The sequence below is a fragment of the Pygocentrus nattereri genome, chromosome 18, assembly GCF_015220715.1.
Source record: "Pygocentrus nattereri isolate fPygNat1 chromosome 18, fPygNat1.pri, whole genome shotgun sequence".
Lineage (NCBI taxonomy): Eukaryota > Metazoa > Chordata > Actinopteri > Characiformes > Serrasalmidae > Pygocentrus > Pygocentrus nattereri.
Window position 1 is genome coordinate 22,112,239 of NC_051228.1, and position 27,595 is coordinate 22,139,833.

Consider the following 27,595-nt stretch of genomic DNA (forward strand, 5'->3'; position numbering starts at 1 on the left):
AATGAGGTAATATAACTATAATGGACCAAGTTCATTATAACACGAAGTTGGTTTTTATAAAATTGTACCGAACATGACGTGATAAAACATTTCAATGTTTAATAAATACTTGTGCGGTATTTAGGGATGCACTGAAATTTCAGTCACAGAAAAACAAAAAAATTGACAAACATTAAATAGGCCTACAAAAGCTGTCAAAATCTAAGACTTTACTAATATTTAAATAAATGAATGAATTGAAAAAAAGTGGTTAAAAGTGTTATTTTCTTAGTTCTCCTGCAAACTATTTCGTGATTTGTATGAGAGTTTTTGTAATCAATGAGTGTGTTTACATGCACTTAATCAGGTAACTGCAGAAAATCAGATTTTGTCAATAATCCAATCAACGGGTTAATATCCACTTGGGTAATCGGGTAATGTGAAGCCCTGGGTCTACACGAGTAAGGCAGTAATCCAATTTCTGCTTGGCAACCAGCCAATAAACTAAGGATGTGATGTAAATGTAACATAAACCTCAAACGTCATGCCGCTGGTTTTTTTTTTTTTTTTTTTTTTTTTTTATAAACATCACTCTGCTTTACCTAAAATTATGAATATACATCATATAGAAGATGAAGATTTAAATCCTTCATTGTGTCAGGCATGCAATTGTTCAGCGTCGCTCCAAAAGTGTTTTGCTGCGTCTCACAGCAACACTGCTTGCCTGTTTCCGGTACTGCCATCTGTTTTCACACATGTGCAGGCAAAGAAATCCAAAAGAGACCAGAGTAGCTGAACAATCATAAAACTGCAGAAATCCAATTATCAGATTATTGAGTGCATGTAAACACACTCACTGTTCATTTCCAGTATTTGATAGTTTGATACCACTTAGAAATCCCTGTTTCAATTTGTTATCTCAGCCTCAGATTTTGAAATGCTAAAAAGCCTTGAATGACTAACTCGGTGGAAAAATAAAACATAAATGGTGGTCTGTACTAAAGTCGCACATTTTATATTTTATGCTTCATTTTCTTCCAGTATCAGAAAAAAATGGAAGTGTGCGCTAAAATTTACAGAAAAAATGACTATCAAGTTTTTGACGAGGCTCTTGTGCATTTGTGCTCATTTAAACACGTTTTTTACGTTTTCATGTTTTGGAACATGACTCAGCTACATGACTTTGCTGCTTTATACTGATGTGTCATCTACTGATTTGTTCTCAGGTGCTCAGGTTGATGACAACATTCCACGCCGTACAACTCAACGCATCGTGGCGCCCCCTGGTGGCAGGGCCAACATCACCAGCCTGGGCTAGACCTCTCCTCTCTCTGCAGGAGATCAGGGGGTTGCAGGCGAGGGATGTCTGCAAGTGGAGATGTTTTCAACATCATGCCTTGAGCCAAATTGTCCAAGGGGCCTTTGACTCTCCACTCCCCAAATCCTGTCAACCTCCCCTACATTTTTCAGTCCCCTACACCCCCCAGCTCTCCCCATCCTTTCCTCAACGTTGCTCCCTCTCCTTGAGGAGAAATCTAGAAAAAAAAAAGAAGTATTTGCCTCATGTGAAGATAAAAGGAAAAAATTAACACTCCATATTTGAGCACCTCTGATTGTATGATTTAGTGTTTTTTATACTGTACTTTTTACCTACCATGTGTCATTTTATTATTTTTCTATTTAACTTTTTTTTTTGTTGTTTTTATTGGGAGGGTCCAGTTAGACTAGGCAGAGCTGTTAATGTTTACTTTATTTAACAAGGTAACTGGGGTAACAAGAGTCCTAGCTTTGAGCACTTCCAGTGGCCTAAAAGGTGTCTTCTGTCATTACTTGTGGGTCAGTGTTTATAAGGAAGAGATGGAATGTCAGGATTCATTCAAAAGTTGGTGCATAGAAGTCAAGGTGAAATGTTGAGTGTACTTCAGTGATGTAATTTTCATGGCTTGTATTGTGGTCAAAAATACGTCCAGATTACACAGAATGAAGTAACTGCAAATGAAGAAAACCACATGGGCAGTGTGGTACACCACAGAGTGTGCTACCTTTCATTGTGTATGACTTTAAAACTCCATGACTTCATGTATGCGAGCAATGAGCAAAGCCTTGTTTAGACAAATAAAGAGGACGTGGGTGTTAAACTTGGCTTCCTCTATTGTTTTGGAAGTTGCATTTCAACAGGAACATAATAAACAGTCGTGCTCCATATGTGGAAAGTGGTTTAATGCATCATTGCTAAGAGTCCATGAAAGTGAGGGTTGTGTTTGGCTGTGAATGAATAGCGCACTGTTTTTGCCGCTTCAAGGGTGAAGTTTTGGAAGTCGGTGCCCTGTGAGGATATTTTTCTGGCAGGGCATTGAAATCGTTGTAATGAGAGAGTTAGATGCAATGGCAGGCAACTGTAGCACAGGAAAGGAATTTAGGAAGGCACAGGTGGGAAGTGACAAAGAAATGAAGGACGTTTGGGCTTTGATGTCTCCCTTGTGGCTGGTTTAAACTCAGGAAATAGGGAGGTACAGAATGGAGGTGTGGCTACTAGTGCTGGAACAACAACTTCTACCACTTCTGTAAAACCAGTGCTTGGAGCCAGTGTTGTCGTCTTGGCTTGTAACAGCAACATTTCAACTGTAAATGCAAATATTGAGGTTTTGAACATTTATCTTAAAAGAAGTGTTTAAATGTTTTTTTTTGGTTTTTTTTTAAGCGTCACAGTGTTTAGTTGGGCTGTTTGAGAACAAACTGGAGAAAGCTTAACTTACAGGAGGCCTGTCACTATCATGAAGTGTTATCTGACAATTAATTTCCAGTTAAAAATTGCCTGAAGTTGCCAAATTGGCTGCTTAGCTATATTCTTATTAACTCTCAGCTGACAACAGACATCAAATAAACAAACATTACTCATTACTGCCCTTTAACTAACATCAACTCAGCAAATATTAATCACCACTCTAAAGGTGTTTTTAACAAACATTACTCACTGTCGCCCTCTAAAGGTGCTTTTGACATATAATAAACAAACATTACTCACTGTCGCCCTCTAAAGGTGTTAATAACAACCTTCAAATAAACAATTATTAATCACCACTGTCCTCTAAAGTTGTTTACAACAAACATAAAATGAGCAAACATTAACATAAACACTCTAAAATGTTAATGACATAAAACAATTAAACATTACTCACTGCTGCCCTCTAAAGGTGCTATTGACATAAAACATTTAAACTCTGCTGCCCTCTAAAGGTGTTATTAACAAACATTAAGTATAACCAAACATTATTAACTATTAACAAACACCAAATAAACCAATATTATGTCTATATTGTAACACCAAGTTAGTTGTTTGTATAACACCCATGACATCACAGAAATGTGTGCATGTAATGCTTCCTCTTATTTACGTGCATTTCTCTCACTCAGCTGTTAAACACGAACCCACATTCTCTTTCTAATTAGTGCTACATGAACATATGATGGACAGCTAGTAACTGCGGGAAGCAATTGCGATCAAATAATTGTGATGATGACACCACAAGATCTGTGCAACCTAAATGCTGTGAACATTTTCATCCTTTTCAAAAAACAGCTCAGCTAAAATGCATGATATACAAAAGGTTTTTACAGCAAAGTTTCTTTTTTTGCATTTACAGTGTAGAATTGCTCTCAGTGCAGTTTGACTGTATTCGAGTGGCTTTTATTCAGCCGTTACTGCCTGTGTGGGTGAATGTGCTGCTGGCGAATGAATGTGGCGTTCACATCGACGGAAATGGAAATGAATGGGTGTCTTTCGTCTTTTATGTTTTTACACTAACCCTAGCTTTATGCTTGTGCCTAAAGTCACAGAAGTGTACTGACCATTTTTTAGTCCATTTTGATTTTTTTTTTCCATTTTTTATTTTTTTTTGTAATTATTATTGATGAAAAAGAAGACTATAAATGTACAATAGCCGATGTTAACCGATGCAAAGGTGCCAGCTTTTTCTCCCTTACCCCTTTTCACAGTGCTCTTGTTTGAGATTCTATCGCAGTGCCATTGTCGATGTTAGTGATGTAGTGCAATGAATGATATGTAATCAATGTGATCGCACTGGTTTAATTCAAATAAGGGACTTTGATGATTAACTTCAGGACCTCCAGAGTAAAGGGCACACCTTAACTGACCAGTTTTCCCTGCGCTGAAAAGAAATAGTGCTTTGGATGTACTTGACTTGATCTCCACATGGATAAAAGGTTTTCACTTATTGCAAAAAAGACAATTGTACACGGTTAAATCAAGTAAATTCAAAGCAGTTCTTTTCGGTGTAGTAAATGCTACAGTGCGGAGTTGCTGAAGGGCTGAACTAATTGTTTTGAGAGTGGACCATGTATGATGTATAATGTAGTTGTAGTGTAGTGAAAAAGTCTCACGCTGGATCAAGTGTGCCTCTCTGTACGTCTCTGACGGAACCCTGAGCGACCCTGGTGGACCAATGCTCAAATCTGCACTTTTTTTTGTTCTTTTATTGTGCAGTCTGGTTCTCATTTAATAAACCCATCCTACAGCTGTTCTGTTTTTTTTCTCCTTCTCTCAGACGTCATGTTCTTCTTACTTCTATCTCCCTGTGACTACACATACAGTGGTGAGCATAGTAGCCTAACCCGAGTTAAAAGGAATCAGGTCTAAAAATCAGTTCCTTAAAGAAGTGCAGTGAAACGTCTTAGTACATCCAGCATCTAACAGTTTAGTCACTGAAGCACATTATTTTAGATCCTTTTGGTCTAAAATAAGGTGCTAAAGCTCCGGAGCGAGAAGTGTGACAGCAGTAAAGCAGCCCACTTTACTGTAATAACAAACAGAGCAGAATGAAGTTAAACACCCAAAAAAGGAACTGAACTGAATTGAAAGGTAGATGTAGTAGACCTGCCGTATAGGTTGACCTGAAATAAATGTATTATCTACTCAAAATGCCCACAGAAGTAAAAACCCATCAAAAATTTGCTTAATTACAGCGGGGGGGGGGGGTTATAACGTGTGGCCTGTGTGAAAGTTATATATTTGGAAAAGAAACAGAAGTTGTGCACTAAAACTTGCAAAAAAGAATTCCATTCATGTTTCATGCATGTTTCTGTGTAATTAAATCACTGAGATAAAGTCTTTCAGAGCGGTTTGATGTGGAGTGTGCTATTCTTGAGAAACTTGCCATGTCACAATAGTCTTTAAAAGCTACATCATGTAAGATCATTGCACGGACTGGCTACAAATATGCTATTACCTGAGACGTTTTACAAACGGTTTGAGAAAGTTTTGACCTAAAATGTATTTATTTTTTATGGTTCATTAGGGGTGAAGAGGCACATGGGACAACAGCGCACAAAGAAAACTTTTTTCTTCCAGATTTGCCAGTTTAGTCATAATCAACATTGCATATGTAAACTCTGAAGGCACATGTAAGCTCACTGATGGTTTTGAATAGTAAATGGTTATAATTGTGTTGTAGACATGGTGACCCCTGGTTCCTATCAGCACCCCTGTAAAGAAATCGGAGAAAAATGAATGTTCCAAAACGTCATTTGCCCCTGGGGTGTTCAAACTTTTGTACACAACTGTGAGTGAATGCATCCAATTACTATCCATCTACACACACACACACACACACACACAGCAAGTTCTGGCTTTCTTCCCACAAACCCCCATACCCCCCACCCTCCCAACCTTTCCTCACGCTTCTAGCACAGATTTTTGAAGCTGCTTTTCCTCTCTAAGGAATCTTGCATAAGATAGCAAAAGACATGCTGTTGACTTTCCAGAGCCTGAGTGAGGTAACCGAGGGGATTTCCGAATGTCAGCTTGCAGAGAATCAGAAGAACAGCACTGAAATCTCTGCAGCATCTGAACCTTGTAATATGACCCTTGCCTTTGTTCTAGAGCTTTTTAAAGATGCACTCTTAAAAATTTAGGTCCCAAAAAGCCTCTTTGGAACAATGTCAAAGAACAACTGAAAGACCCAGTCAAAGGATGAGACTTTAAAGGAGCGCTGAAGGAGTTTTTAACCTAATCTTAAGCTGCTGCATCTGTAGCGTACGATTGATTATCACTAATAAAAATGTACCAAAAAGAAAAAAATCTAATTGCACTGCCCATTAGCTTCTATTATAAGTAGGGATGAGCTTGATGAACTGTTTAAAATATTTCATTAGTGATAATAATTATTATTTTGATACCTGAATTAATTTTCCTAATACTTTTTTATATTAATTACAAACTGGAAGTGTACACTATATTTCCAAAAGTATTCAGTCATCTGCCTTCACACGCATTTGAGTGAGATCCCATTCTTAATCCATAGGGTTTAATTTGATGGTGGCCTGCCCTTTGCAGCTATTACAGCTTCAACTCTTCTGGAAAGGCTTTCCATAATGTTTCAGAGTGTGTTCATGGGAATTTTTGACCGTTCTTCCAGAAGTGTAAGGCTTGAATGCAGCTCCTACGGCCACAGAAACCCATTCCTTGAAGCTCTCTACTCTGTTCTTGAGCTAATCTGAAGGCCACATGAAGTTTGGAGGTCCGTAGTGATTGACTCTGCAGAAAGTTGGTGACCTTTGTGTACTGTGTGCCTCAGCATCCGCTGACCCTGCTCTGTCATTTTACGTGGCCTACCACTTCGTGGCTGAGTTGCTGTCGTTCCCGATCGCTTCTACTTTGTTATGATACCACTGAGAGTTGACTGTGGAATATTTAGTAGCGAGGAAATTTCATGACTGGACTTGTTGCACACATGGCATCCTCTCACGTTACCACGCTGGAATTCACTGAGCTCCTGAGAGCGACTCGTTCTTTCACCAATGTTTATAGAAGCATGTGTGTGGTTTTATACACCTGTGGCCATAGAAGTGATTGGAACACCTGAATTCAATGATTTGGATGGGTGTCTGAATACTTTTGACAATATAGTGTATGTGGCTTAAACCAGAAATGAGTATGAGGAGCTGGATGTGATGTATTTACTAACCACAGCAAGCTGTAGACAAATCCCAAAGGGCAAATGTTAATAGCATGCATACGGAATGTAATTTAGCCAGCCGTTCAGTGGTGTTGGTTTTGGAACAGGCATGCTTACTGAGGTGGTTTATACCTGTCTACATATGTTTTATGCCTGGATTGTATCTGGATAAAGTTTGGCTGGATTGTATTTACACATTCCACTACTCGCAAATCACATTCAAAGGTTTCAAATGGTTCTATATATAATCACTCTCTTTACTAAAGAACCTTTGAAGAACCCCCTTTTTAAGGGTGTAGTATTCATTGAATGATCATCTACGGAAGGTTGCTGTGGTGTATTAATACTGCTGCCCTTTTTGCTGCACCTGTCTGGGTTTGATTCCCTGCTTTGGCACACAACACTAAACCAATAAGCATCCTTGGGCTGGACTCCTAACACTGCATTCAACTACAACCATAATACAGGGAGATTCACTTGAAAGAGGCCCTGAATATTCTATTGTAACTCCTGTTAGGATGAAGCAATCTTAACCAAAGAAAATATGCTACACACCATGCCGTATGTGTAATCCATTGCACTACATGTGATGCTGGAAGTGATCTCTGTTTTCTTCCAGACACATTTTGATTTGGTGCTCCATGTTCCTGAATGTATCAGCAAACATTTCCGGAAGAATAGCAGCAATTTCATGTTGGATGTTTTCCTGCATCCCAGCTTGTTCGGAGCTCTGTATACTGAGAAGCACATTGTATGTTGTTTCATTCAGATTGCTTCATCCTAGCGAGAGTTCTTACAGAATATTCAGGGCCTCTTTTGAGTCAATATCCCTTTACGATTACAGCTGTAAGTTGCTCTGGATGTCTTGATCGTATCTGGATAAACTTTGACTGGATTCTATTTACACGTTCCGCTTCTTAGATCCCCAGTTTGACCAGTTCAGATTAAATCTTATTATACTTAATTTTGTAAAAAGCACATGAGCATAAATATTATTTTTTGTTCTTAATCTGGTTTACTTTTTCCTTGGTTATGATACAACAAGCTTTGCTCGAATGCTTTCATTGACCCAGAATAAAAGGAGTCTCTTAGTTTGGGGATAACCTTAGCCTTGTGTATCTTTCATTTTATTGTTTATTCTGTCACTTGCTAATCAGCACTAGACTTCCACTTACATCACTGTAAATGAACATTTAAAGCACATTCTGTTTACACTTCTGTTAAATGCTGGCAAGATTCATCTCTGACTGCCTCTGAATGTGATTTGAGTCATCCAATCTTAAGGCGACCTGTGTGTGTTTACACCTGGATTTTCATTGGGTCAAATGAAATCTGAACAGCATCCAATCACCGAAAAAGCATGTTGATACAAGGTGTCTCAAAGACCCCTTTGTATGTTTAAAGGGTTTTTTGAATCATTAAAGGATTTTCAGGCTGATGTAGATTGTGCTGTAGATGGTTCTATATAGCACCCAAAAGGGTTCTTCTGTTGTTATGGTGTCATGCTTGTAACAAGAGAAGGACCATTGTGGGTGCTATATAGAACCCTTTTCAAAAATTCATGCACATTTTCCATCAATGTAAAGAACCCTTTCATATATATATATATATATATATATCTCCCCCTGGGATCAATAAAGGAATCTGAATCTGAATATAAAGGATGCATTAAATTTTATGCAAAGATGAGAGCAGATCTTCGCTTAAAGAACACGCCATGAACCTGACTTTTTCTTTGGACCTTTCGCAAAAACACATTTAAGAACAAACTTAGGAGGGAAGCTTCCACAGGGAAGCTTTCTACAAGATTTTAAAATGTGTCTGTGGGTATTTGTGGCCATTCATCCAGAAGAGCATTTGTGAGGTCAGACAAGTTCTCTCCAAGTCAATCACCCAGCCTGGCCTTTATAGACCTTGCTTTGTGCACTGGGGCTCAGTCATGCTGGAATGGAAAAGGGTCTTCCCCAAATGGTTCCACAAAGTTGGAGGTGTAGAATTCTAGAATTCTAGATTTCCCTTCACTGGAACTAAGGAGTCTAGGCCAACCCCTGAAAACCCTATAGCATTACCCCCTCTCCCCAAACTTTACAGTCAGCACAATGCAGTCAGATAGCTAAAGTTCTCCTGGCATCCACGAAACCCAGACTCATCCATCAGACTGCCAGATAGAAAAGCATGATTTGTCACTCCACAGAATACATTTCCACTGCTCCAGAGTCCAGTGGCGGCATGCTTTATGCCACTCTTTTGTCTATATAGTGTATAAGCATTGTCCTTACTAAATAACCTTTAAAGTACATTTTGAAAGAGTAGTATTCCTTTGAATGATCATCCACTGAAGGTTGGTGTAATGTAGTAATAGTGCGGCCCTTTATGCCACAGCAGGCTAGAGTTCCTTCTTAACTAAAACTAAAACAATATGTGTCCTTGGGCTAGACTCCTAACACTGCACTTACCTACAACCATAATATGATCACAATTGTAAGTTGCTCTGGATAAGAGTATCAGCCAATTACATAGATGGTGGAGGGTTCTTCATTGATCTAATGGTGGTTCTTCTATGTCAAACCACCAAAGACCCCTTTATTACTGGGAGTACACAGGATGAAAATGCAGAGGCAGAACATTTGCATTTTTTCAGCATGAGTTTCTCTTTGTGATTTGGAATGTGTATCTCTCAAACAGAGGGTGCCACAAGGTTAAACATGATTAATTTCACTCTTGATTAATGTTTTTTTCTTCTTCTATAATGGGGTTGTGGAGGGGGGATGCTGGGATAGGTTTCAGATTGCAATTTAACAGAAGTTAAGCAGAATTTCTCCTGAGATTAAAAGGCATTTCTTTGTAAGCTATGTTTCAGTTTTTTTTTCCTCACTTACTCTTTTTTTCTCTATCCTTCCTGCACTCACTGTTATGCTGCGGTTACTATGACTACTGGACCCTCTGGTCATCAAGGCCCGGCTCTGTATTTGTCATGGCAACACACTTGACAAGGTGGAAGTTGCCCATAGCAACCCTTCTGGACACAGTTCTATTAAAACAACACTGATTCATTTGGCCCTTGAGTTTAAAGCACTCCAGATAAAGACACATGTTTGCTTCTTTCTCTTTTAACTGGAAACTCTTAACGTTTCATAATGCATAACATTCACCTTTTGAGCAACATGCTGTTCTCCTCCTGTCTGGTGTTATGATATGTAATCATTATTGTGACATTTTTTACATTTGTTACAGTTAGGCAATCATATGTCTTCCAAAAGGTACAATTATTTCTTATCCCCCACCCCTAATTCTTCAGTGATATGAAGCTGAAGTCAGCATTAACAAGCTTCCTGTTTGAATATTCCCATTCCAACTTAAATGACATATTTAAAGTGGACTGGAAAATTTAGCTAGCTGGGTCATTCCACTAGAATGGTTCAAATTGGACTTTGACATTTTCAAATTTTTTGCTTAAATGTATCATTGATATACCTCACAGTCAAACATGTAACGGGGTTGAGTGTGACGGGGTTGTGATTTTTGCACAAAATGGCCGCTGCTCTACATACTGTATACCAGAGAGAGAGCACATGGCATGCATGAGATTCAGAATTAGCATATAGTTTTGAAATAAAAAAAACTTTTTTTATAAGTAATAGTTTTCTATCTTTTTTTCATGTGACGGTTTTGAGTCACTGAGTTTGGCGACCACAATATCACAAGATAAATGACCAAAATTAAATAAAAGAAGGAAGCCACTTGCCTGTCTTTGCTGTCCTGTTGTCCAAAAGACTTGAGTGATGTCACTTCTTGATGTATATGGATCATATGGATCATACCATTGTTTTTGTGGGGGAGATTCATTTGTGTTACGGGGTTGAGGGGTTACTTAGGTACAGAACTAAATAATGTGATTTTAATAAATAATTATCAATTAATTTTGAAAAATAATATCACAAACAATTAAACACAGACAGTTGTTTAGGTTGACATCAAAATATATGGACTTTTTTATAGTTGTATTTGGTATATTCTAAGTATACTTTCGTTGAAGGCCATGAGGGACATGACAAAATAGGTGGTGTCAGCAAAAATAAATAAATAAACAAAGTTCTCATAAAAAGATCAAATAAAAAAAAAATACACTGTATTAAAGGAGATATTTCAATGTATGTGTAAAGCTGTTAAAATATAGATTTTTGTGACCCAGTAGATAAAATACACCTAAAGAGGAGATGAGGACTCAAAATGTGCCATTTCCATGGAATGACCCAGCTAGCAACTGAGACATCAGCAGACTACTAGTGATTTTTTATGCCTGTTATGAAGAAACGTGTCATAATACATTGAAATAACATTAAATTAAGATAATACAATGGTTATCATTATTAAAAGATGAAAATTCTTTTGTGGGTCTCTTTGGTCACTTGCACAGCCATCTTGCCGGTTTTTCTTTTTTTCCCACAACACTTTGTTTGGCTTGTGCCTCTGACAAACCTTCATTTGGAGGGTCATGTACCCCTACCCCTCTATCTCAAGAAGAATCAGGACACCCCACCCCTGGACATGAATGACAAAAAAATCAAGGGATAGGGCTAAGTGGTAGGGGCAAGGGGTGAAATGGGATTTGGCCTACGACTGAATTTTGAAGGTGTGGAAAAATATCCAGCAGGTTTCTTTGGAAACTGAAAGTCTGAGAGTCTACCCTGTAGTATGTGATGTAAGAGAAATGCTGACTGGGGCTGAGAGGTGTTTCAGTCTGAGACTGCTCTGCCGTTAGAATCCTACTCATATCTGCTCCCTCACCTTTACTAAGATCCTCCAACCTTTAAAAGGTATGAAGAACCTCCACATCATGCAAAGGTTCTAGTAGAAGATCTTCAACTGGTATAAATACTGCTGTGATACTGGCCGACTGTAGAATATATGAATGTACAAAATTACATATATTGCCTCTTCACACAATCATAAAACAGCAAACTATCATTCATGAGATAAACTAGACTGATTGTGATGAGTGGTGTAAGTTTACAGTGAAAAATGAGTCATATGAGTTTCATAGTTTACAGTCAGCAAGTTCGTTTATGGATTCATGTCCATCAGTACAGTAAAATTCATTGTAAGGCATTTTTATACGCAGCAGCAGCTAAATATATTTTATGAACCAAGTGCTTGGCACGTTGAGACGACATCTGTAGTTACGCATGCAAGCAAAACTTCCTGAAACTGCTGATGATGAGAAAAGCATGTGTCCATATCACCAGAAACAGTTCTGAGCTTTGAATAGCGCTTCACAGCACAGACCAAACATTCCTCTCTCCAGAGATGACATACTGCTCTCTCTGAAAGGGCATTTGGATAGTTTTCAGTTTCTTATAGGGGAATTCCACCCAAATTCCTCATAATTCAGTGGTTGAGACGTAAAAAAAAGTCATTCAAAGTGGTTTGATGAGGAAGGATTCACTCCGGAGGAGGAAACTTCTCATTGTTTCCCCTTGTTGTGATGCCAGCGGTCATCAGCACTCCAACCTTTCAGGTGTTTTGGGTCAAAAGAGTTTCAGTCTGTGCTTTTAACAATAGTTTGGAAAAGAAAACTGTCAATTCATTTAGACAAGCACTGGTTTCATACTGAGGAAGACACTTTGATAAACATGACACTCAGTCATAAATATATCACCAGCAAACATCTGAACTGTGTTTACTAAGCCACTGCTAAAGGTACTTTTCTTAATTGACTGAAAATTCACAGTTAAAATCAAACATTACACTCCTAAAACAGAAGTACCAAAACGTTTTTTTAGAAAAACGACTTCTGCCTCCCTAGAGAACCTCTCAAATTATGGTTCTTTAGAGAATCTATTTATAAAAGAAATATGTAAATTTGTAAACCGTCTTAAAGTTTAAAAAATTCTTATATTGGTATAGATGTTTTACATCTTATGAAGGTTCTTTAATCCTTTAAAATTTACAAACAACCTCTAGGAAGAACCTGTAAATTGGAATAGAACCTTTATGTTATGCAAACATTCTTTAAACCTCTGAAAAGTATAAAGTGCCTTCATATAATGTAAGGTTTCCAGGATGAAAGGTTTCCTTAAATCAGTATAGAACCTTTACATTATGGGAAAGTTTTTAAACCTCTAAAATACATCAACATAATGTAAAGCATTTGTAAAGAACCTTTACATTTTGTGCAAGTTCTTTAAACCTATAAAATGTATTTTAAAAAACTCCATATGATGTAAATGTTCTAAGATGAAACCTTAAATTTGTATAAAACCTTTACGTGAAGGATCTTTACACATTTAAAAAGTATGAGAAACATAATGTAAAGGTTCTAGCAAGAACTTGGTATAGAACTTGATCTAGAACCCTTACACTATGTGAAGGTTCTTTATAGCTTTAAAAAAAATGCAAAAACATCCACATGATGAAGTGGTTCATGCAAGAACCCTTAAATCAGTATATAACCTTTACATTTTGTGAAGGTTCTTAATAACTTTAAAAGGTGTAAATAATTTCCACATGAAGGAAAGTTTAGGAAACCAGCCCTGGTTCTAGCCCCTGAGCAGACAGTATGTGAGAATCTTTACTTTTTGTGAAGGTTCTTTATAATCTTAAAAGTATAATCTACATGATATAAAGGTTCTTGGAAGAACCCTTAAACTGGTTTAAAAAAAAAAACCTTTAAACTGTGTGAAGGTTCTTTAAACCTTTAAAGAGTAAGAAAAGTATAAAGACCTTCTAAAAGTTCTTTAAATCTTTGTAAGGAACTTCATTTTCACAGATCTCTTTTTTCAACATAGTTCTTTAGGGAGACAAAAGTGGTCCTTCTATGGCACCAGCCCAAGAACTCTGTGGCACACTTTATGTTCGATAGAAGGTAAGGTGTCCCCAAACTTCTGGTGGGAAGTCAGAATGAAGGGCAGAGATGAGAAGCGTCCAGCAGGTGGCACCATAGACCTTAAGGTTCTCTTCTGACTTCAGCTCTCTGCTTTTGTATGCTTTGTATGAACAGAACAGTGCTGAGTTCTCCTTACTTGTAGCCCACAACATGATCCATTAGCACATCAAATGTGAATCAGGAATCAACATACACTTTTTACAACACTTCAGTCAAAAGTACTAATGACGCAGTGAATAAAAGCCAATAGCCATCAGTTAGCATTATGCAAATGACATCACATTAATTCATGGCTACTAACCTTCAGTTATTACCCACATTAGCATGTTTGGTCCAGCTAGTCCTTTAAGAAAGTCCTCAGTGGAGTCCAGCTGTTATATTAAAATCAATAATGATGGTAAACTCTTACACAGCTTGCCCTCCTTTCATGCCCATGACCAGGTGAGTCTTTGGTGGGGCAGGACTTGTGCTGTCAGACAGCTGTAGACATGCTGTGCTAGTAGATTTTACCTTAGCATTGAAACAGCAGGCCTTCAGAAGGCTTGTACCATGTGATCCTGCCATGCAAGGCTGCTCAGTGGTCACCATGGCAACAGGAGAGCCACTCCCAGCCCTCAAACCCGCAGAAGGAGTAGCAGAGTTGGAGGATGAGGCAGTTTGGGAGGATGGTGGCGTAAAAGAACCCACAGCTGGGGGGCTCCAGGGTCTAGCCACTCTGTGAAAGCAGTGACCCCTCAGAACATTCTGGAAGGCCTTCTTAAACTCCTGGCTGAAGCAGGGGTAGATGATTGGGTTGAGGCAGCTGTTGAAATAACCCAGCCAGAAGGTGATTTTAAACACGGTCTCTGAGGGCCGGTGAGACGGGAAGATGGAACCTTTTAGAAAAAAAAAGGATTGGAAAGCAGAAAGTGTAATAGCTATGAAATGATCAAGCTGTGCATTGGCCTAGATCACTGTTAAGAAAGCCATTTTTCAAAATCAAGCAACCTTGGGAGCCACATTTTATGTCCATTGTGCCCTCTTGGCTGTAAATATGCGACAGTATGTGCTAATGTACTAGCATAATCTTAAAAACATAATATAAATGAAAATGCAGGCTTACTTTGCTCTGCTTTAAGCTTTAGCTCAGCTATAGCTGCTTTTCTCGCATCTCTGGCAGGAAACTTTTCCTCAAAAGTAGAATAGTTTCTTGCAATATGTCTCTCAACATTCAACTTTCTATGAGGCTGAAGTCGGTTTCTCATTCTCCAGCTTCTTGTTCAAATTTTCCTGTTCCACCTTAAATGATGCCTGAGGCTAACTGCATTTAAGGTGGAACCAGCTAAAGTGATTATATACACAAATAACATAATATACATTCATCTCTAAATTATCAATGTTCATCTTAAATCTTGCTCTTTCGTGTTAGCTACTGGCTAGGTGAGACTGTTGTCTGCATTGCTATGTGACCAGCAGTCTGCATGCCAGCATTCAGGGTTAAAGGGTAAATTATCAGTTCTACATTAACTTCAGCGTTTAAGATTATTTATTGTTAAAACTGTGTTAGAACGATCAGCAGAGCTTCATTTTACTGCAAAGCAGGATACTTTACGTTTAATCTGCAACAAGAAACTAACAGACACTAAAAAGTCACAAAGCTGAAGTCAGCTTCTTGTCCAAATTGTGCTGTTCCACCTTAAATAGTGATTGCTGCACTATTTAAGGTGGAACAGGAAAATTAGAAGAACAAGTTTGCGAATGAGAAGCCTTCTTATCAAATTCAGAATAAATCCAATTAATATACATTAAGGAAAAAGCAATACATGAATACCTATGTAGTTTATTTGTACAATGCATTTAGTAGCCTATGTGACATGTTGCCTCGGCAAAACATCTCAAAGCAGATGCATTCATTCAATCGCACTGAAAAACTTTTTTGTTACACAACAGGGCTCTGCAGGTCTGATTATTCATGGACCACCAAAAAACAGAATAAACATGCTTTTTTGCTGATTTTACAAAATCTGACAGTAAAGGTGGGAAACGTGGCAAAATAAGTCATAATATGTAAAGATATTAGATTAATTTTGCTGAGGTTTGTAATCAAGCTGGAAATGACAAAATCAGGCTAACAGTAGACCTAAAAGACTGAGAAAATCTGTGAGGTCAGATCTTACATATGGGTAACCAGTGTCTGGACCCACTCAGCAGCACCAAAAGTGGTGGTTTGAAATGTGTACATTTAAATGATGTTAATATTTTAAACTTTTTGGAATATTTAGTTTACGTACATTTTTTTTTCACACGTCAGAACGAGTCCTCAGCAAAACCTAGACCTTTTCAGCAAATGGTCTTAGGTTATTATCCGAGGCTTTGTGGTGATAGAGCTCTATAGCTCTAATATTCAGGGGCACCACAGGATCCTGGCTATGAGTGCAATGATTTAAATGAAACTGAAGGAATAAGAGGGAAAAAAAACAATCAATAAATAAATAAAATAAGATACATATTATAACAGGCTGACACCCAAGTCCTGAGGGGGCTCAAATACTTGGGGCGATTCAGTGCAGATATAAGCATTAGATGAACAATGCTTACTACTAAGGCCCCTCAGGTTTTACATTATCATTCATTTTGTTGCTGCAATTCAAATGAGATATTTTACTCTTTTAATATATGTAGGGATTTTTCTAATGCTGCATTATGACTTTTTCCTTTGGCTTAAAGGAAAAAGAGAAGTACATGTACATTACTTATGTGCATATATTACGAACAAAAAAAACACAGACAAAAACCATTACTAAGTTTTGTGTGTTGACACAAAAGCATATCAATAATAAGATTTTGTTAATCTCACTTTTCAGGTAGTTTATGTACACATGCACACACTATATATATATATATATATATATATATATATATATATATATATATATATATATAGTGTAATGGCTAGAGTTCTGGTAGGCCTCCAAAAATGCTGGTGTCCAGGGCCCTCGCAAGACCACAATTCATGTCTGATAACACATCATAGGGTCCACCTTTAATTGATAGGCCTGCCACAGCCAGCACAGAGAATTAATGATCACTATACTAACCAAGGGACAGTGTGGTTTCGGTTCGGTCCAGTAGAGCATCCAGTATCTCACAAAGAAGGGCTTTCTGTGTAACAGTCCTGATGTCCCTAAAATCCTAAAGTTCTTTTGAGTAAGGAGGAAGAGTTATAGAACTTAAGAATTTATAAGCAGATGTCAATTTTCACATACATGTTTGATGTGAAAAGTTTAAAAGGCCAAAATTTTGCAGATTCTTTTGCTTTAAAACTCTTCTAAGATCTGTTTGATCTTGAAGTAAAAACATTTCTAGAGAACTACAGCAGATTTTTATATATAAAAACCAGTCTAAAAAAAGCCTCAACTTTTTCCTCCCAAATATTGAACCTGCAACCAAACAAGTTTCTATAAAAGATTCAGATGGAAGCACAAAATACCAGTTTGGCAGGAAATGTGCTCGTAGATCTGCCTGAAACTGTTGTTTGCTGAAGCACGGCAATTCAGTTCATAAATAAACATTTGCCGATGCAGCGTAACGCGAGACAAAAGCCCATTCAAACAAATAGACGACTGTGTTTACACCTTTTCCCATCTTTCATTTTCTCTTTTATGTCAAGAGCCCCATTCAAATGCGACCACAGGCAGCCTTAGAACAGCTGTTTATGAGCCAATTTTCAAGAAAGGCTGAAATAAGATGGGATGGAATTATCAGGTCATTTGCAAACCCTTCATAATACATAACACAGAAATATAGGTTTACCATTCAGTCATAAACAGCCTTTCCAGCACACTGGAATGCAGTTCTGTCTGTTTTCGAGATTCAGTTAAGCTATGCAGTTTATAATGTTGATGGTATTTATTTAATGGAAATGTCTATAATTTCCAAACAGATTTTCATCTGGTTCACAGAAACACATTTTGCTTCATATGTAGGAGACAAGTCAATATTTCCATGCTGTTTTTTTATTGTGGTCATTTTTCACTGTTTTTTTGACATGAAGAAAGCTGCAATTGTCTCTTTTATCTTGAGCTTGTGGAGAGGTGTGAATCGTTTTCACAGCAGAGGGTCTCACCCCTTCCCTCTCACCCCTCGTTGCTTACCAGCTACTGAAGGAAGAATCTTTAATCTGAAGTTAATATGATAACAGAGTAACAAGGAAAAATACTGTATTTTATTATATTATTATTATTAATATCAGAATTAACTTCCGTTTCACCAGCTGAATGGCCACTAGAGGGCCTGCAGAAAGAGGCTATGCTTATGCTATTAAAAATATATCGCTGGTTTTGTTCCCGACAGCGGTGATATATGACAAACAGTATTTCTCTACATAACAGAAACAGTGTGTTGACAAATATAATACAATAAACAATTAAGTCAGCAACTGAGCCCTTTTTTCAAAAAACTCCATCTTTTTTTACAGCTCTGTATTTAAAATAAAAGGGTCATGAAAATGTAAATAAAGCATGATTTGACTTGATGAAACTGAAACTAAAATCAAAATAAGTGATAATCCAAAAAAGTGAAACAATTAAAATGTTTGTTTTTTTTTTGTTGAAGGGTCTCAATCATTAGCATTTAGTCCTCATAATATTAGTAATATTAGTAATGGCTAATCATAATTTTAACAGTGTCTACCGTAGACAGTAAGTCTAATATCACTAACCAATAAGTCATTAACTTGCATTTAGCAAAATATCGAATAATTCAATGCTAAATTCAAAGAGGACTTTCACTGATTTTTCTAAATTTTCCCGTAATGAAATGGTTCAGATCTAAACAGAGTAATTCAGAGTGGTTTGATGTGAAATGCTGCATTCTAGAGAAACAGAATTGTGGTGGTGAAAGGAACCAGATGGCTGATGAGCTATTGCCTGTAAAAGCTTCCTCACAGATGTTATCAAATGAAATGGTTATGAATGCACGGCCTGACTGCCTAAGTCATCGTTTACAAAAGTTTAGTTTGATGAAAAGCTTTTGGCCTAAACTGTATCTGTAAACTCCTTTTTAAAAAGATCAACAATTCATATAAAACCTTGAGTAGTTTCCACGACAGTTTTAAATTGTAAACCAGAATTCAATACAACATTTATGCAAAACATTTGAGCACGCGAGGTCAAATAACATTCTTACAGGGAACACAACTATGTATGGTGGTTTCTTTTAATGTTAAAGCACACATTCTGTTTATTTATTTGCTTTTCTCCACTGAGATTAATTTTTTACCTGTTTCCTGAAAAAGAAATACACAAAAAATGTTGTAAAATGTGCCATATCTTTCACGCAGGCTACATTTTATGATTTTGATTTATTCCTGACCTGATATTAACTAGGTGGTGATCCATTATCAGCACAGCAGTGACACTGACATGGTAGTGTGTGTGGTGCTGGTGTAAGTGTAAACTTTTACTGTAAGTGTAAAGTTTTAATCATAATAAATGCACTAGTTTCTGCCGTATACTCACTGATGGGCAGCACGAGAAAGAAAGGAAGCCAGCAGAGAATGAAGCAGCCCACCACCACGCCCAGGGTCTTTGCAGCTTTCTTCTCTCGGGAGAACGTGAGCAGCCTCACAAGGCTGCAGTGGGAGCGACATTTCCCCACAGCCGCTCCATCTCCATTCCTGCTGTGAGCAGAGGTCAGAAACCAGTTCCATTTACTCTGTTACACACACTTTTAAGGACAATTTGATGGATTTACACTTTCCTGAGTATTTCCATATGTTAATAAAGGGGACTGGAAATTTTGAATACATTTAACATTTAACTTCTGAAGAGTTTAAACATTGAGAAACTAAGTCATTCTAAGTGGTCACAGTGTTTCTAACACAAATATAGATTTTTTATATGTAGCTTATAAAAAGTATATAAAATAAAATTTATAAACTGTCATAAAACAATGTCTCAGACATCAGGCAGTGAATTCATAATCGTGTGATGTAATAACTTTCTGTGAAGGAGCTTCTAGAGGTTGAGGATGTCTGGTTCCTGTCACCACCACTGTGAACTATTCTGACTCAGTGAGTTCCTCTAGAACAGAGAATTTCACACCAAACCACTCCGGATGACTTTGTTTACATCTTGTTATGCAGATAATTGGAAAAAGTCTGTGGCACACTTAAGACGTTCCACTGTAGTTCTATAAAATATTCAGTACTCCAGGATTTTGGGACCTTACTTTTCAACTGAAGTTGTTTTTCCAAATTTAAGCCTTTATTTTATTCAAGTATCAATATTTTTACACAATATAGGGTTCCAGCAACTCAAAGGTACATTTTTGACTTCACAATAATAACATTCAATCACAGTTCTTTATGAAATTAATAAATGCATCATGAACTCTGAAATTTCATCATAGTATTATTCAATTAGATTATTTGTGACTGAAAAAATTGTTATTTGGAGATCCATTCCTGACTGGTAGAAGAGAAAAAACACATAATTCATATTTTTTCTCTCTTCTCTTTCTAGCAGCAGTTTGTCAAAATTTCCCTTAAAATATGGACTTCCGATGTCAAGGTCATGACTCACTCTGACTTTATATCCCATATAACGACTTTTTAAATAAATACTTTTTATGACATTTAATTACTCATTCCTTCAACACAATATTTCAAAAACCTGAAAAAATGCAATCAAATAAAAGATTTTTCATGTCAATATTTCAAGAGCATACATAGTTTTGAAATATCAAGTCAGTATTTGCTGATAATCAGTCATTATTTTGATGTACTAAGTAATTCTTTTGAGAAAATAAGTCACTATTATGGGATATTTTTTGACATATTGCTTCCAGAAAAATAGTGAGATACACAGAATAAAAACGATGCTTTTACAACACATTTCCTTTTTTTTAACCTTATTGGTCACTGCCACTTCTCATACACTAGCAAAGTCTCCCAAATCTGAAGATAGCTACTTTACTGAGTTACAAATTTATTTCCAAAATCAATGCAGTCCATTCACCATTCTCAGACTGATACTCACCTCTGGCCATGAGCCTGACAGCGCTGAGTGTTTCCACAGTGGATTCTGAGTGACCCACCGTCCTGCTGCCGCCCATCACGCAGACTCCGGCTCTTCCTCCAGGCTACCACATACACCCTGCAGTACATGACCAGGATCACAGTCAGTGGGAGGTAGAAGGAGCATGCGGCTGAGAAGATGGCGTAGCCCGGGTCTTCATTTACCCTACAAACTGACTCGTCCTCCGGCATCGGCTCTCTCCATCCGAAAAGGGGCCCGACCGAGATGGCAGCTGAAAGGCTCCAAACAGCGGCGACTGCACCCAAACCGCGCCCGCTGGTGGCCAGAGAGGGGTAGCGCAGTGGGTAGCTGACAGCCAGGCAGCGATCCACGGAGATGACTGAGAGGCTAAGGATGGATGCTGTGCAGCAGAGGACGTCCAGCGCCGTCCAGGCATTGCACAGCGGCCGGCCGAACACCCAGTAGCCCAGGAGCTCAGAGGAGGCCGAAAACGGCAGCACCACAGAGCTCAGGAGGAGGTCGGCCACAGCCAGGTTTGCAATGAAGTAATGGGTGACCGAACGGAGGTGCCGATGGCAGGCCACAGACAGGATGACCAGGATGTTGCCCATCACACCAAAAACAATGAAGAGCATGAACACCAGCCCCATGACCACTGCCTTTGGAAGGTCTATGTGGTAGGATGATGGAAGGCTGCAGTTCGCACAGCCATCCAAAAGTGGGACAGTGGTGAAATTATCCTCAACTGGCACCATTTTGGCTCCAGCATGAACTGGAATGTTAGAAGTTAGTTCTTTTGGTGTCCTCCCATATCAAACTGTAGTTAGATTACAATGCACAGCATCCGTGTCTGGAGAGATCCTCTTCCAAACGAGTTAGGACTTGATCTCGACCTTGAAATAAATGAGCACATATAGTGTACCATGAGAACACTCAGCCAGAACTTGGAGAAAAGGTCTATAGCTATATACATACATAGCTAACCACTAAACTCTTAAGGGGCCCATATCATGGAAAATTGAATTTTCCTTGGTTTTTTTTTGTTTGTTGTACTATATAAACATTGTTCTCAACACATCGCAGTCAGTACAGTCCATATCTGCAAAAGCATAGAGTTGAATTCACTGTTTTTTGTGATGTCACACAATTCACAAATATCCACTTCTTCAGCATTTAGCAGTTCAGCCCTGTTCATTTACACTGAAGTTATAAGGAGTGTTTCATCCTGAATGAATTTTTGAATGAGGCACAATACAGGGCAACCAAGAGAGAGGTCTTGGAACAAGGTCATGTAAAAATATATGACCACTTTTATTTGGTGTGCAGAATGTAACATACCTTATAAGCATATTTCACAAGGAAAAAATAAAATATAAGAAAAATGGAGACCATGAGCTCTTTAAATGAAGCTTCATTTTCCCGCAGGGTTGGCAATCGCACATCGCTCCTTCCCGTCTTCAGTGATGTATTGCTCTTCTAAAAATGCGCTGTAATCAGAAAGAAGAAAACCACAATTATGTAAAGTGAAGTACATCCTTACATTCTTGATTTGATTCCCCCTCATTCAGCCTCTCAGGGTCTCTAGAGCTGCATGTTCAGCACACAAAGAATATCATCAAACAGCATTTAATATCAACGTGGAACATGGCATCTCTCGGCTAAGATGATCTTAAGACTGTGATGAATGGAGGAAACGGTAGAAGAGACACTAAAGGTGATTCTGAATGCATCACAGCCTATATGTGCTATCTTGCTGTACGTAGTGTTCACATTCGGAGGTGGTAATATTTACAGGGTGGTATTTGCATTCAGAGATGATATTTTGTCATTACGCTATAGTATGAACTATGAGGCTCCTGGACACAAGGGCCATTTTAAGCTTGGCCAATAATGTGCTAGGTCTACAATGAATGTACAAATAAATGTATTCTCTGAAGCTTTGAGGGCTGACCAAGTGATAATACTGCCATTCTAATATGTAACATATGAAAAATGTTCTGCTAAATCAATAATGTAACATGGTTAAAAATTAAAATAATTTACTTTTGTTGGATTATATGAGTATTTCATATATCTGGACCTGTGATTGGTCAGGATGGTCATAGTGATCATACTTGTGATTGGTGTTAGGAGGGCTCGCTTGCATTTTGCTCTGCAACAAAGGCCAAAATTGCAACAATGTTCATCTCTGCATGGTGGCTATAAGTACAGCAACTCCACCAGGAAGAGGAGAAATAAATCACCCATGTTTTTTAAGATACTAAATAAAATACTAAGTGATCACTTTGAGATTCTAAATAAAAATCTTGCAAAAATCATCATTTTGAGAAACTGTTATTATATTAAGATAACGACTTATTATTTTGAGAGACTAAGTAAAGATGTTGACAGAATGTCTTTATTTTGAAGCCAACATTTTGAGAAAACTACATTACTTTGAGATACTAAGTCATTATTTTGACACAGTAAGTAAACATTTTGAGAAAATGGCATTATCTTGAGACACTTAGTCAGTATTTTAAGAATATATATATATTTTTTGAAAATATAAGTCATTATTTTATCAGGACAAGCCAGAAACAGAGAAGTTTTTTCTTCTGTACCTGGTAGGAATGGACTTTCATATATAACCCACCTGGCATCAATATATAGATCTAGTCTAGTCCATAGTATGTCAGACAGAGGGTCAGTTTCCTCATTCAGAATGTTGTTTACTACAGGACTAGGCTTAATCCCTGTTTGGAAAAGTGACCTAGAGTGTTCAAAGTGACCATTTAATCAAGTCACTGCTGAAAAAGCTGTGGAAACCCTGCCAGTGCTTGTGCTCCAGGAGAGAAGACAGATGGGCTTTGGGCTCTATAGACTTCCTTCCCACCAGCATTGGAAATGTAATACACTCAAGAAGCCTCTGGTTTGTTTAATGACATGATTAAAGCAACAAGACACAGCTGTATATCACTGCAAAGCATCTTCTTTCAAAAACAACAACTTTCCCAAGAGTTTCCGACTGTTTCGGCTTGATTACTGCAGAACTCAGCCAATTTCAGCTCATGCACACAAATAGACAAATAACATTGAACTAGTCAGCAGCAGAGATTTGAGAATGGAGTGTTTTAACGGCACATTTGAGATAACTGGCATGGTCAAACATTCACATATGAACTTGCTAAGTTGACCGATTAACCAAAGCTGCGCACTTTTGCACGCAAAATCATAATACACAGTTCTCTGCCTTAAGAGTTAAACCTTATGATCACACATAAGAAGCTCTGCGTGAAAAGACTGAGGACTTACATAAAGGAGCTGAACCAAGCTCTCTCTGTGGCATGCATTTCCGATTTTTCCCTGCATAAGTAATTCCTGCACGTCTCCTGAGCGTCTGGCTGTGATCCAGGATGCACTTTGCTCTAACAGACCCCTTAGTGGGCCACAAAGGAGGGGCCAATGTCCTTAATGGATTCTTCACCGCTCAAATGGACATGCGCAACAGTTTTAAAGCATGTCCTTCACATACTTGCTGACCATGCTGATCCATCCGGGGTAACAAAGATACTGAACATTCCCATCACACTAGCGGAATGCTGATTTTCACTGCCCTCAGTGCACATTTTCCCAGAGTCAGTGCAAAATAAGAAACTGGCAGGATGCAGAATGTCATTCAAAGGTTTGCAATCCCTGTTTTTTTAAAGATGCAGCTATAAAGGGATTCTAATATGACGTTTCAGCTAAGGAACTTAGTAAAAAAAATTGATTACATTACGGATTCGCTTTATTTTGCACTGATACTCCACACCCTTAGGGAAATTCCTTTGGTAATAGCCCTGGAGGCCACTTTCAGCAAAGCAATCCAATTGTATCAATGATCCACTCTTACATACCATTTACAGCAGGTCTCATCTGACCACAGTGGCCAATTCCAGGTGGTCCAGCTTATTTCTCCTCAAAAGTAGAGGCTGTTTTGTATGTTGCCATGGCACTGATAGCCCTTATATATATTTTTACAAGTGTGTATTGGATGTTTCCACCCTTCTGTTGTTTCCTTGCAAATTAATTGTTGATCAATCACTGATCTTAAATCTTGAAATTATTGCTTTAATGGTAGATATTGGAATTTTGAAGTGCAGTAATCATCTGACTCATTTGAGCTGTTAGTTTATTGATGTTTGATCTACTGATGCTTGTACATGTGTATCACGTTATGTAGTCCTTCACAAACCCTGAAATGGTCATGTGGATCTACTCCAGGGGTACCTAAAATTTTGTATAGGATTTTTGTGGTGGGCCAAAAAGACAGCACAGCTGGCTTGTTACAGTTTATGTTTTGTATGTACATTTAGAGCATGTGTGCTTTCATAATGATAACATTGTTGTTAAATATTGTTTTTTGAACGCTGCAATGGTTTCCTTACATATGAAGCAGACAGTTTAATCATTAAACTCCCTGAAAAGATATCGTTCGTTCCAGTTGTCCTTAAATGTCCTCTGTGTGCTGCTGCCTGTCATGATTTTTGTCAGTTTCTGTCTTACAAAAAGAATTTCAATGAAAAAAATCTTAAAAATAAGATTTAGGAAGTTATATAAAAAGTTTATTTGTGTTGAGGGATTAAGGGCAACCTCCTGACAGGCCCAGTCAAAGGTCCTTGCTGGCCAACTTTGGCCTGTGGGCCTCGCTTTGGCCAGTTCTGATCGACACTGCCTCTTTATCTTCAACATCTCATCAGCGTAACCCTGCTGTCCTGAGATTTTCTCTCTTGAATATAAGTGACATGTTTAGACTCGGCACTAAATCACATCACTCTTCAGTGAAAGGGAAAAAGTCTCCTGCCAAGACATAATGTCACTGGCCATTTCTTGATTAAACAGCATTTTCTCCCAGTGAAGAAACTATAAAATATGCTGAAATACTGCAATTTTTCATCCCATGTTAAACAATGCTGCAGTAACGTCATCTGACCAGTAGACAGCATTGTTCAGTCATTTATAAAGTGACCAAAACATGAACAGGACTATGTAAAGGTGGAAAAGGAGTAAACAGTAAAAAGCTGTACAATTCTCCTTTTTGCCTGGAACGTATCAGAAGGTAGGAAATCTGTTTTAAAAGCTCACGATCATAAACCACAGCACGTTAAAGTGCCGCTAATGTTTCTGGCTCAGGCTGAGAGACATTTACCTCAAACACCTGATAACGTCTCTCACTAGTTTGATCATTTCTGGTCCTGCTATTTACCTCAGTGTGAAATGAGTGAGTTCTGAAATGAAATGAGTTTGAAAAATTATTACAAAACTAAGGACACACTAAGTAAACACACCTGAATCTCAAACTGATTGAAATACATTCTTTCCTCATTTGTTTTGCTAAATAAATGACATATTATGTCTCAGCATTCTGATTTCATACTTCACCTCACGCTTGTCCAGTTTCCCCTCAAGTTAAATGAGTCTACTTTTAAAAACAACAAAAACGTACCTTTGACTCAAGAATCCTTCTCTCGCAGTAGACTGAAGAGTCCCAATGATTGGAAATGGTAGTTTCATTGAGAAGAAAGAGAAAATTGATTTGACAGCAGCATCTCTGCACACAGCATTCTCCCAGCTCCCCACAGAGTGAAGGAGCCTCAGACCATTCCCCCACCCCCTGCTTTTCTCTGCCATCATTTGCTATAGGAGGGAGGCTTTGGTTGGTTGCCTCTGTCTCTCTCTCTCTCTCTCTCTCTCTCTCTCTCTCTCTCTTTCTCTCTTGAAATTTTGAAAAAAATAATTTCCAATAATTTTATTATAAAGCTACCAATTGTAAGGAGGCTAAAATATGCTATATAAACAGTATTTTATATATACTACAATATATTGCCAAAAGCTGTGATGGACTGGCGACCTGTGCAGGGTGTACCTTGCCTTCTGTCCGATGACAGCTGGGATAGACTCCAACACCCCCTGCAACCCAAAAGGAGAAGCAGCTTAGAAGTCAACTGTCAACGGTATTATAACAAAGTGGAAGCGATTGGGAACGACAGCAACTCAACCACAGTGAACACCAAGTGATATGTCATGTAAAATGACAGAGAAGGGTCAGCGGATGCTGAGGCGCATAGTGTGCAGAGGTTGCCAACTTTCTGCAGAGTCAATCACTACAGACCTCCAAACTTCATGTGGCCTTCAGATTAGCTCAAGAACAGTGCAGAGAGCTTCATGGAATGAGTTACAAACCTTACATCACAAAGCGCACTGCAAAGCGTTGAATGCAATGGTATAAAGCGCCGCCACTGGACTCTAGAGCAGTGGAGACGTGTTCTCTGGAGTGACCAATCACGCTTCTCCATCTGGCAATCCGATGGATGAGTCTGGTTTTGGCGGTTGCCAGGAGAACGGTACTTGTCTGACTGCATTGTGCCAAGTGTTAAGTTTGGTGGAGGGGGGATTATGGTGTGGGGTTGGTTTTCAGGAGTTGGGCTCGGCCCCTTAGTTCCAGTGAAAGGAACTCTTAATGCTTCAGCAGACCAAGAGATTTTGGACAATTTCATGCTCCCAACTTTGTGGCAACAGTTTGGGAATTAGCACTTCCTGTTCCAACATGACTACACACCAGTGCACAAAGCAAGGTCCATACAGACATGGATGAGCGAGTTTGGTGTGGAAGAACTTATGAATTAAGAATGGGATGTCACTCAAGTTCATATGCATGTGAAGGCAGACGACTAAATACTTTTGGCAATATAGTGCATATATATAAATGGATCTGG

General features: G+C 38.3%; 2 protein-coding genes across 5 annotated transcripts in view; one reads left to right on the forward strand and one right to left on the reverse strand.

Annotated features, from left to right (window-relative positions):
- Nucleotides 1-4,517, forward strand: part of dpysl2b (dihydropyrimidinase like 2b) — a 46,417-nt gene extending 41,900 nt beyond the window's left edge. For both annotated transcript variants that reach the window (XM_017697247.2, XM_017697248.2), the window contains one exon: nt 1,206-4,517. In XM_017697247.2, coding sequence (XP_017552736.1) covers nt 1,206-1,297 — 92 coding nt within the window. In that variant the 3' untranslated portion in view covers nt 1,298-4,517. The remainder of the gene's footprint in view (nt 1-1,205) is intronic.
- Nucleotides 4,518-12,005: 7,488 nt separating this feature from the next.
- On the reverse strand, nt 12,006-26,473 carry adra1ab (adrenoceptor alpha 1Ab). Of its 3 annotated transcripts, none has more exons than XM_017697221.2 (5): nt 26,326-26,473; nt 22,197-22,345; nt 20,859-21,751; nt 19,338-19,495; nt 12,006-14,714 (listed from the first exon to the last, which is right to left on the reverse strand). In XM_017697221.2, the coding sequence occupies exons 3-5, from the start codon at nt 21,611-21,613 to the stop codon at nt 14,245-14,247; spliced, it is 1,383 nt and encodes a 460-aa protein (XP_017552710.1). In that variant the 5' UTR covers nt 21,614-21,751; nt 22,197-22,345; nt 26,326-26,473; the 3' UTR covers nt 12,006-14,244. The 3 variants fall into 3 exon arrangements, with proteins under 3 accessions (XP_017552710.1, XP_017552708.1, XP_017552709.1); XM_017697219.2 differs by having other exon boundaries at nt 19,338-19,498; XM_017697220.2 differs by lacking the exon at nt 26,326-26,473 and adding an exon at nt 24,153-24,283 and having other exon boundaries at nt 19,338-19,498.
- Between the last annotated feature and the right edge of the window lie 1,122 nt (nt 26,474-27,595).